General features: G+C 32.4%; 1 protein-coding gene across 1 annotated transcript in view; it reads right to left on the bottom strand.

The window, feature by feature from the left end:
* Positions 1 to 278: 278 nt before the first annotated feature.
* ARHGAP5 (Rho GTPase activating protein 5) overlaps positions 279 to 12,633 on the bottom strand; it is an 85,786-nt gene continuing 73,431 nt past the window's right edge. Inside the window, exon 7 of the mRNA XM_024133840.3 lies at positions 279 to 4,395. Within this exon, the coding sequence (XP_023989608.1) occupies positions 4,068 to 4,395 (328 nt within the window). The 3' untranslated portion in view covers positions 279 to 4,067. The remainder of the gene's footprint in view (positions 4,396 to 12,633) is intronic.

Genomic DNA, 12,633 nt, shown 5'->3' with positions numbered 1-12,633 from the left:
AATAGTGGATATTCCCAAAGTTCCTTAGTTAGTAGATTTTTAAATGCTTTAAAAAGATCATGGTACTTGGATCACATCTAACGACTGGATATTACTGGATATGAGATGTCATTAATGCTTGTACAGTCTTCTCAACTACACACAGATCCTACCATAAGAAATCAATTTTGAAGAGTAGTTCCTTCCCTTATTAAATCTTAGAAAATTTTATTTTCAGACATTTGATAAATTGAAAACGCTAAGAACTTTAACAGTTCAGACACAATAAAAAATTTTAAGTGCCCCATAAAGTTCTGAAACAAATCAGAAATTGTTCAGCCTAAGAATTAAGGTACTTAATTAAAAGGATTAAACTCAAGATAAACACATACAATGATTCAGGTCAAACCGACCTCACCAGATCCATAGAATTTGACAACATATACCTATAGAAGTTTGACTTAATATTCATAAACCATGAAGAAAATAAAAATATTATGTTGTTCAATGTTAGCACCTCTGTTATAAACTAGAATAGGCTTCAAAATATTTCCAGTGGCTCAAAATATGTCTAGCCACAGCTCGAAATTCCAGGTAACATTTGAGTCTTAGAAATCTGTGCAATCTTGTTTTCCTAAACATTTTAAAATTAATTTTCAACTGTATGTATACATCCAGAATAAATTTTAGATCTCCTCTCATGGTACAGTAAAAGCTCAATAATACACTTCCCTAATAAAACTTTCATTGTAATTTTAAAAACATTTTCCTATTTTATGAAAAAATATCAGTTGATTTTTACCAATAAAATGGTAAAATTAGAGGCAACTATAACTTAAAATTACACAGCTTCTTAATGTTTTATTCATAGCATTCTTTATACAGAAGAAGCTTCACTGATATTTTACTGCAGCATCCTGTTGGTGAAGCACAAAATTACATTAATTATAAACGAAGAAACAAAGCACTTTTGACTTTTTAAAATTATATATATATATTTATATCCAGTTGACAAATAGCATCACAATTATTACTGTATAAAAAACTAAAAATCACATGGAAGCTAAGGCCTAAGTTCTTATTCCAATTGTTCCTTTTTGTTCCTATCTAAGAGATACTAGAAATTAAACTGCAGTACCTAAAAAAAAAAAGTCTACATTATTTACATACAGTATGGAAAATAAAAGCTGCTTTTTGGCTAAGTTAGATTGCTGCTACCTACATTATTTACATTGTAAATGTTGGGGAAAATAAGCACTACTAACAAATACCATTTCAAATGAAAATATATTGTGCCTGGAATTGTGTTCCAAAATTAAAATTAATTGTATATCCTAATGTTTGTTGAATAGAATCTGACTTCCCATAAATCTACTGAAAATTTGAGAATTCCACTACGCTTCTTTATATTGCTAAACTAGATACTGTTAAGTACAATACTGTAATAACTACAAGCACTGAAGCTTAAATGAAACGATGGCAACATGTGTGTAGATGGAATTTTATTTAAAACTGTAAAATATAATGCCTTAATGTTTATGCATAATTACAAGACTACCTAATATTCTTTTCATCCTTTACGAAGTTTCATATATGATAGTTCCCTAAACAGTGAAACCTTCCGGTAACTTACCAGAAAAAAGCTTAATCATATTATTTTGTTTTTAGCATTATTTTTCTAATATTCAAAAACATATCTAAACCCTTGGCAAAAACAAACGCAATCAATTCAGTGTAACAGACTGAGCTTTAAACCGTATTTTAATTTTCAATTAACTGTAACCTATCTGTTAAGTGAACCAAAAGTAGAATTTTAAATGACCCACTATGAAGCTTTTCAAATCAATTATAGAATGCATAGAAAAGTGGAGATAAATTTTTGGGAAGGTGTAAGGTAGTAAATGTGGAAAATGGTAAATGCTAGTTTCAATAACAAAAGTTGTACTAAATGCACATGAAAGTTAAATTAACACAGTATAAAAGAGAATAGTTTAAATAAACTGGGATTCACATATTACAATAGCAAAGTTATGACCAAATGAACTGAAGACATGAACAGTTCTGAAAATTCTCTTTTCAGCCTACTTCCAAAAGAAATAGTCAGGCTTTTTTCCTGTACATAGTTTTGAGCTTTGTCTATACCATATATAGTAGAAAAATAAATTCTTTAGCAACCTAGAAACAGTTTATAAAACTCTTAAAGTTTAATTTTCTTTGCCAGACATGCCGATGTTAAACTGACAGCTATAAATTAAAGCTATATAGACAATAGGTATAAGTAATATAGAACAAGTTAAGAATACTACATTTACCAGATTTTTCTTTTTAAAAATTACTGTACTTTCTTAATTCCTGTGTGCTTTGCAATAGGAATAATAGGGACTTTGTTTTCTTAGAAAAGATAATAACATGTAAGAGTATAACACAAATAAGATAATTTATAATATACATGTACTTCAACAGCAGCCTGGTTCATGTCAACATCTTGATTCTGAAGTTAAAATTAGAAGTACAATACCTATGACGTAACAGTTGGGAAAGACAGTATTTATTTTAGGAAAAAATGGAGCAAATCAAACTCTTAGGAGCCTCAAATCTCAAAATCATCTATTTACTACAGTACACATATGACAACCTTAAAATTGCAGTATGAAGATTACAATGTGGACCAAAGAATTTTTTCTTTACTACACAAAATATAACCTAGCAACAAAAAAACCATTTTTTCCCTTTCTGGGAAAAAAACCGGCATGGTTTGATAATGAACAAATTTTGAATAAAGCCTAACAAAATTTACCTATGCCACTTATTCTGAAAATTTTATCCATAATTTCGTGTTCCGGTTGTAACTTCACTAACGAAATGTTTAACCTCCAAAGCAGCAGTCATTTACAGCAAATCTGGTACCAACATTAAAGGAAAAAATTGGTTTTAAAAAATGGTGCAAAAGCCACTTTGGATTTTAGTACAACATATCACAGAAAAGAATATGAATACAAGTATGCAACTTTATATATACATACTCCAAAGAGGCTGTCAGTACCCAAAGTATTTTTATTGCTATATTAGCAATGGATTTTTGGATATGTTTTTAAGGGCCACATAAAAATAGATTCAAGGGACAGATTAAATTGAAGTCCTAGATTAAAATGTTTGGTTTAAAGAATTTTCTACAACAAATTTCATGTTTATGTATGAAAAGTTATATAACCTTATATGAAAATGTCATGAAGTATTTTCTACACTATACTAAATGTATTTCCCAAGAGGGAAAAAATTAAAATATCTAAAATATATTAGATTAAGATTACAAGACCATAATAGATCTTTTGAACATGCATCTGTTTACAGAATTAACAGTATACAAGATGTTTGTTTCATCATGGACGATAAAGAAATGAGTTGGTGACAACTATCCTTTGCACAACATTATCAACTCACTTTAGCCACAAGCATGTCCTTGGTATGTGTGTACAAGAAATATATCCATTTACCCCCATCAAATCATCCACAGGTTTACTTAGAAGATGAAGGTGCAGAAGTATGTTAAGTATTTTTCTTTCTTTCAAACAACATCCCAAGCATGGCATAAGTAGCCTGAAATTATAAAATACTTAACTGGGCTTTTAGTTATCTATACAGACTGATAAAAGCAAATTAAGTTGCTCAAATTAGCACATCAAATAACAAAACCAGCCATAAAGCAGGCTGGAAAGCATTAAATGTTTCATATACGTGAGTTTTTAAATCATTTAATTTCTATAGAAAAATTTTATTCACAATATAATGTGACAGAAAATGCCACAGGAATGATATACTGATTGCAATAAGGTTGCATGCAACAGCAGCTTTGTATTTTATAGCTATTTTTGTTTATAAAAATTAAACCTCTCCAGTCATGCTTATCACATGGTCTTAGATTTGTAATGTAAATGAATAAGGAATACCATATAGTTCAAAGAGAAAATGTCTCATTATTTTGAATGTGAATTATCTGTAAGAAACATGAAGTATACTACTGAACCCTGAAACATGCATGCCTAGATTTGCTTTTGTCCAATTTCAGGCTGTCTGCAATCACTTCCTACTTATATAATACCAAGAGGATCCGTCTGTAACTGTGGTTGTATCAGCTGAGGTTGCAATGGTGGTGGTAACTGAAGCGGTACCATTGGTTCCACCAACTGTCCTGGGTTTGAAGGTGGCGGAGGAGCCACAGTGTTCGCAGTTTCCACAATTTCTCCATTGTAAAAGAAAAACTGACACTGCTGAATGAATGTTTCAACAACAGACTGATGGATCTTGGTGGTAGACAGAAACTCTCGATTTTCAAAATCAGGTCTCATCAAAGTTGGCCAAAAACAGATGGATAAGTTGTCTGCTGTCATCAGGTTGACTTTATTATGCTGACTGACCCTGAAATTATGATAGGAAAAAACAATTAGAAACCAGTCAAAACGCATTGCAATTAAAGAATCTGAGAGCTGGATATTATTTCAGATGATTTGGTTTTACCTTTTAAAAAAATCTTAACTTCAAATTTAAAACATTTTCCTGCTTGTGCATTCCATGTTTCAACTACATTCTAATAACAGAAAAAAGCAGTAAAATCCATTCCTTTTGAGAACCAAAGATGTTTTCTTTTTTTGTTTTTTTTTTTTTTTGCGGTACGCAAGGCCTCTCACTGTTGTGGCCTCTCCCGTTGCGAAGCACAGGCTCCGTACGCGCAGGCTCAGCAGCCATGGCTCACGGGCCTAGCCACTCCGCGGCATGTGGGATCTTCCCGGACCGGGGTATGAACCCGTGTCCCCTGCATTGGCAGGCGGACTCTCAACCACTGCGCCACCAGGGAAGCCCCCCAAAGATGGTTTTTACTTTGGAAAAATTATCATATCCTCTAACCGGGAGACTTTTCAACTTTCAAAAAACTCAAGTTTCTAGTATTCCAAAAAAAATCTTTTTAATCATTAACTACCTTGTACATCGTTACAAATTTAATTTCAATGACAACAGTTCACACAGCACATTCTACCTTAAAATTCTTTTGATCTGACAATAAATAATTTACAAATGACCGTATGTTAACTATTTTGCATCCAGTCTTTTAAATATGTGAGCCAGCACTACTACCACGGTCTGTAATAAGCAAGAAACATAAGAAGCAAATCTTGAATTTTAACTGAAAATTATTAAATTGTGAGGAAATTTTAGGTATTTTATCCAATCCTCTCATTCACACATGAAGAAACAGCCCAATATGCAAGGTAGCAGGAAAATTTTTTATTTAAATTTGTATATCAAAAAATTTAAAATCTAAACCAAAGGACCCACACCCCCAAACACAGGAGTTGCTCATCTGAGGTAAAATAAGTGCTCTAAAAATACGTGTTCTGTGGTAAAAGTTATTATTATTTGTTAAGAGACTAAATTAGAATATTCAGAATAAAGTCAACCTCTGTTAAAACATAGTGCATAGAGGGGCCCAGTCAGGTGTGTCCATGTGGTAGTCAAGTATAGGTTCTGAAAATACCTATAGATTCGAAAGACATGAATATGGGCATCAAGTCTGTTGAGTCAAAAAGTACAAAGGAAAGGTAGCAAATCAGTTAGATGAGGGTGGTCAGGGAAGGCTTCCTTGAAGAGGTAATGTCTGAGTTGAGCCAAGGGTGATGGGTGTTAGTAAAACAGTAGGAAGACAGAGTAATTTAGTCAAAACAGTGGTTCTCAAATACTACAAAGCTATAGTAATTAAAACAGCATGGTACTGGCACAAAATCAGACATATGGATCACTGGAACACAACAGAGAGCCCAGAAACAAACCCACACACCTATGGTCAATTAATCTTTGACAAAGGAGACAAGAATATACAATGGAAAACAGACAGTCTCTTCAGCAAATGATGTTGGAAAAGCTGGACAGCAGTATGTAAATCAATGAAGTTAGAACACTCTCTCACATCATATACAAAAATGAATTCGAAATGGCTTAAAAATTTAAATATAAGACATGACACCATAAAACTCCTAACGAACATAGGCAAAACATTCTCTGACTTAAATTGTAGCAATGTTTTCTCAGGTCAGTCTCCCAAGGCAACAGAAATAAAAACAAAAATAAACACCTGGGATCAAATCAAACTTATAAGCTTTTGCACAGCAAAGGAAACAATAAACAAAATGAAAAGACAACCTACGGAGAGAAAATATTTTGCAAACGATGTGACTGACGAGGGGTTAATTTCCGAATACACAAACAGCTCAGTATCAAAAAACAAACAACCTAATAAAAAAATGGGCAGAAGACCTAAATAGACATTTCTCCAAAGAAGACATATAGATGACCAACAGGCACATGAAAAGATGTTCAACATCACTAATTATTAGAGAAATGCAAATCAAAACTATAATGAGATACCATCACAGACTGCTCAGAATGGCCACCATCAAAAAGTCTACAAGTAATAAATGCTGCAGAGGCTGTGGAGAAAAGGGAACCCTCCTACACTGTTGTTGGGAATATAAATTGGTGCAGCCACTATGGAGAACAGTATGGAGGTTTCTTAAAAAACTAAAAATAGAGTTGCCATATGATCCAGCAATCCCACTCCTGGGCATATATCCAGAAAAGACAAAAACTCTAATTTGAAATGATATATGCACCCCAATGTTCATTGCAGCACTACTTACAATAGCTAAGACATGGAAGATATGGTGTGTGTGTGTGTGTGTGTATATATATATGTATACACACAATGGTATATTGCTCAGCCACAAAAAAGAATGAAATAACGCCATTTGCAGCTACATGGATGGACCTAGAGATTATCATATTAAGCAACGTAAGGCAGAAAGAGAAAGATAAATACCATATCACTTATATGTGGAATCTAAAAAAAAAAAAAAAAAATGATACAAATGAACTTATTTACAAAACAGAAACAGATTCACAGACACAGAAAACAAACCTATGGTTACCAAAAGGGAAAGGGTGGGTGAGGGATAAATGAGGAGTTTGGGATTAACAGATACACACTGCTATATATAAAATAGATAAACAATACTGTATAGCACAGGAACTATATTCAATAGCTTTTAATAACCTATAATGGAAAAGAATCTAAAAAAATAATATATATAACTGAATCACTTTGCTGTACACCTGAAAACTAACATGACATTGTAAATCAACCATACTTGGATAAAAAACAAACAAATACCACCCCGTCCCCGGGATTCTCAGTGTGTATCAGAACCTCCTGGAGGGCCTGTTAAAACACAGATTGATAATTATGTCTGAGGTGGGGCCTGATAATTTGCATCCCTAACAAGTTCCCAGGTGATGCTGATGCTGTTGGTTTGAGGACTGAATTTTGAGAAAGACTGAGGCAGTCATGTTAAGATGTGATAAGGGACCAAGCACAAATTGATACTTTCGGTTAAGTCCTATTAGTTTAATACAGTGGCACTTGGTGCTGCACAGTGGAAAAGGAAAGGAGATTTAACAGATTAAGTTAGAACTAGGCCACTTAATGATAAACAATTTAGATTTTCTTCCTTTAGGATGTAGTGATCTTTACACAAAGAGCTTTTAGAAAGATGATGCTGGCATCAGGATCAAGGGAGAATCAAGAAGAAAAATTGGCAGAGAGAGAGCTCAATGACAAACTAGAGTTTCCTAAATGAGAAATGATAAAATTTAAACTAAAGCAGTGGCAGAGGAATGAAAAGGAAAAATAATCAGGAGAAAAAACTAATTTGACACAATAACTCACTGAATATGGAAGGTGAGAGAAAATACATCCAAAGAACAGCTCCATGGATTAATTTTTGCAATGTGTCAATCACCCAATATATATTTATCATTTATTTCCTATACTGGAATGTAAAGTTCCATGAAATGTGATTATTTTATTTACTGCTATGTCTGTATAGCATTTACAAGAGTACCTGGCACAAAGAGTATATATCCATTATAATCAATAGTTGAGTGTTTGTTCTAAAATTTAAGTCTGATGATACTATTTCTCTGTTCTACTCTCTAGTGGCTCCCCATACCATTCAGAGTAACAATCATGCAATGCTTTTTTCATTGACAAAGTCTTGCTCCACCCCCCCATAAATGTCAGCTGAACTCAACAGTGCACTTAGTGATAGACATGAAAGCAACCTCCGTGTCAGTAAAATATTTTGAAGACTAAAGTTAATCAATAAGCTACACTCTGAGTAGTACTGCCCTATCCTTCACTCTGCTCAAACCACACAGGCCTCTTTGCTGTTCCTCAACACGCCAAATATGCCTGTGTCATTAACTGTTGTATCACTGGAGTCAAACACAGTTAAGTGTCTTATGGTGGGCTAGCACTGTGATTCTTTGAATATGCTCTTCCCTTTGTCTCTTTTCCCTATTGTTTTTAATAAAGTCCAATTCTTGTTTCAGCACTTTAATCAGGCCATACAATAATATGTTCATATATCAACCCTACATTCCATATTGGGTAAGGTCTCCTGTAGTACCCTGTACACATCTGTTAAATCATGAACCACATTGCATGGTAATTTTCAAAAGAGGAAATTCCACTAATTATACTGCAATACTATGTATGTTGGTATTTTCTCACAGAGGGAGACTCCAGAGAAGAGTTACTAGAAGTGCTAATATAATTTTATGCTACATTGATAATAACAAAAAAACTTTAAACACTGCTTAATACTCTCTTTTAAGAGGCACAGACTGAAATGTACTTGTTTTGGACACTGACATTACTAGCTAAAAAAACCAAACCTCAGTTCGTTAAAATGTTAGTAGAAAATACTGTGAAGAGTAGACTTTTGAAAAAAGTAGTACAAATATTAATAATTCTATTCAGTCTCAATAACAACTTTGTGAGCTATTATTCTTCTCATTCTTATAGTTAAGAAAAATCAAAGCTTAGGCAGGGTAAAGTATTTGTCCAAAGCCACAGAACTAAAAATGTTTCAAAACCAAGCCTATTTAACTCCATAGTCTTGAGCTTTATGCTATTATACAATATTAATATTGCCTTTCATTTAAAAAATGGTGTTGGGAAGAGTATCTTTATAGAAAAAAGTATAAACTTGAAACTTAACATATTTAAGGCTTTTGATATAGGATTAATGTCCTGCATTTCAGTAACACTCAAGGTGGATAGTAATATGAATTCAAGTTTCTAATAAAATTTCACTATGAGGAATATCCAAACAAAACAAGCAAGATATACAAAAGAGACACAGTACAAAAGAGGAGGCAATTAAACCACTTAATAAAACTTGGATTCTAGTCATAAGATGTGTCACTTGAGCATACGATTTCTCTCTTTAAACCTCAATCTTTCCAACTTCAAATAGGTTGATCTGGTTAATTATCTAAGTGTCATTCCATAACTAAAATTCTAAGATTCTATAGAAGAGATTTGTTAAAGAACAGCGGTGACAAAAAAAAAAGTACTCACCATACTTACTATTTATATAATCATGTTAGATACTAAAAAGGTCACATACCTTTCTTTAAACAAGTTGATGAAAAATCTATTTTAAAAATATAGAAAAAATAATTTAGAGAACCAAAATTGAACTGTATGTTTAAATTAGTCTCTTTCTCTATTTTATGATTACCCAATTTATAAAGTTACATGTTTGAAATACATAGCGCATTTTATTTGCAAAAACGAAAAATAAAAATACCTGTTTAGATGTGTTATTACATATCTGAATACATCATAGTTAACAGGATGAAATTTCTTAACAATTTCTTTCAGTGCATGAAGACGTTCTGTTTTATCCAGGATTTCTGTAAAATTAAAGTAGCGAGGAATTTGTGTGAAACACAAACATTAAATATTATTGATAAAGCTTCCTGCTATGCTTATTGTATGAGACAATCAAGAATGTATACAAAGCATATCAGGAGAGGGAAACAAAAGCAAAGAAAATGCTGTAAAGAACCTGCTAATAAACAGACTACCATCTATTTACAATAGCCTTTTCACAAGTAAAGCTAATAACTAAAGATCAAAGTAACCTGGGGGTGGTAAAATAGGAAATGGTATTTAGTAATTTCTTTAAGCAACTTATATAACTAGATACTGATTTAGAATTAACTACTTACAAATCTGTTAGGCTCTTAATATTCATGCTATAGAGAATAAGTATTTTAGGCTTTGTGGGTGAAACTACTCAACTCTGCAGTTGTACAAAAGTGGCCACAGACAATATGTAACAACAGTGGCTGTGATCCAATAGAACTTTAAAAATCTGAATTCATATAATTTTAGTATTTCATAAAATTTTATTTTAATATTTTTTCAACCATTTAAAAATGTAAAAAAACATTCTCAGCTTGCAAGCCTTCTGAAAACTGATGGCACGCTAAATTTGGCCCACAGGCCAGTTTGCCAACACCTGATTTAAAGCATTATACCTACTTATAATCCACTTAGCTTATAAATCATTGTTCTTCACAAGTAGCACAAGCAGTACAAGCATTTAGCTCAGTTACTTTCCAAATTTACACAACTTATGAAACAGGATAACTGAAATGTGGCTCTGCTGTAAATGGGAGAGGAGAGAGCACCTTACTGCTGCTCTTCCTCATTCAGTTCATTCTTCTAAAATAACAATGGATTCCTCTGGAGGAGGCCAGTCTGCCAACCAACTCATGGTAGTACACCAAGTACTAACAAATTTCTCATTTGCCACATATTACTTCTAAATCAGCCCTCAATATTTCCTAAGTAGGAAAGTTCTGAGGCTATTGTTCATGGCCAAAAAGTTAAGAAAATCTAAGCTATCAATTGGACTATTTTCCCAGTTTTCATATAAGAGAATGTATAAGGCAACTGTATCTTGTGACAATATACTGAAGTGGATTTTAATGAAAAGAAAATTAATGGAGAACTTTAACAATCAGTATTATAAGTAGTCTCACGCTACAGAGCTTGAAGACTTGTAATCAAAAGGAAATATTAAAGAGAAATATTTAGAAACTACATTAAATTTAGGCATTGAGAACACAATGTGGATTAAGCACTAGGTTACCTGATACTCAAATAGACCTTTGGTCTCATTTTCCAGATAACAAATGAGCATTTGCTTCATAGAAACATCTGGATGAATGATGATGCCAAGTAGGAATCAATACTGAATGAGTACCCATTTTCCTGTCTTACTTTTTCAAAAACTGAATTAAGACATGAGGCCAAAGTTAATTTCTTTGACTTAAAAAAAATTTATATACACATGTGTACAGACCATACACAGGTTAATATGTTACTAAAGTACATTACAGATACATTCATTTGAAGACTTAATTTCTTTTTCTTACAATGCCTTTGAGTTTGAATAAAAAACACAAATCTCAAACTTCTAGTATAATGATCTAACTTCTAGGGGCACCTAGTCATCTGGGAGCCTAGCTAAAACTATTTTATTTAAAGGGAAAGAGCTTTAATAAACAGTTCTAGAAGCTGAATTTTTATTAGCTACATATGCTAGTGCATGACTGATTTTAACACAAAGCAATCAATGTACAAACCCCACTATCATCATCCCTCTCAAAAAAAAAAAGGAGGCTTTTACTTACTTGCTGCTTCCAATAGCTCTGGATGAAGAGAATATGGAATTAAAGGATCTGGTAGATCTGCAAAGAAAGCTTTAAGAGCTCCAGCTACAGCATTTACTGTTACTTCCATTGATACTAGACTGATATTATGATCTATAAGAAAAAAATAAAAATTAAAATTAAAAACTATAATAAATTTAAATTTATTACAGGAGAAGTAAGCTAAATGGGTACTTGTAGATCCAAAGATATTTAAGTCTTCTCATGGACCACCTTTCTTCACAGTCCGATTCATCCCTCCCCTATTGTTTTAATATAAGCTTGCCTGACAAACTATAGATAAGGAAAGAGAAAACCAAGTAAGAAGCATTTTCTGTGACAATAAAAAATGCTACTAGGCTTGTCAGTATATGAGCAATATTACTGACATCTCTCTTCTTTTGAAACATTTTGTTCACATAAGCTATTTAAAAGAGGCCATAAGGAAACAGAAAGACAAAAGATAGGAATCATGCATATAAATTCAAGTTTTGATGGATGTTCACTAAACTTACTGTGGTAATCATTTCATGATATATGTAAGTCAAATCATTATGTTGTACACCTTATACAGTACTGTATATGTCAATTATATCTCAATAAAATGGGAAGAAAAAACAAAATCACTATACCTCATGGAGTATGCTTAACTGGACATAAAAGGGGTAAAAGGCGAACACTATTTTATTGTTCCAATATACATTATTATTCTCACATCGCAGGACCACTTTTGTGTGTTTTTTCTACAATATTATACTACAAGCCAATATAAATTGTAATCTATAGTGTAAATCTACTAGTTCCCTGGTGGGGAACTTATACTTAAAAAATTTTAATATAAAACACTTTAAACACTTATCAGTGAAGTTCTGACTTAAAAAATAAGAATGTAACATATTAAAGGTATATCATAAGGTTAATGTGCTATTTAAAAAGTCATTTTCCTTATTATAAATACAATGAATATTTATGATAAATTAAAAAATTACTCCCATAACCAAGAGATAATCACTGTTTATACTTCAGCATGTTTCC

Source organism: Physeter macrocephalus, chromosome 11 (assembly GCF_002837175.3).
Source record: "Physeter macrocephalus isolate SW-GA chromosome 11, ASM283717v5, whole genome shotgun sequence".
Lineage (NCBI taxonomy): Eukaryota > Metazoa > Chordata > Mammalia > Artiodactyla > Physeteridae > Physeter > Physeter macrocephalus.
This window is presented reverse-complemented; position numbering and strand designations above follow the sequence as displayed.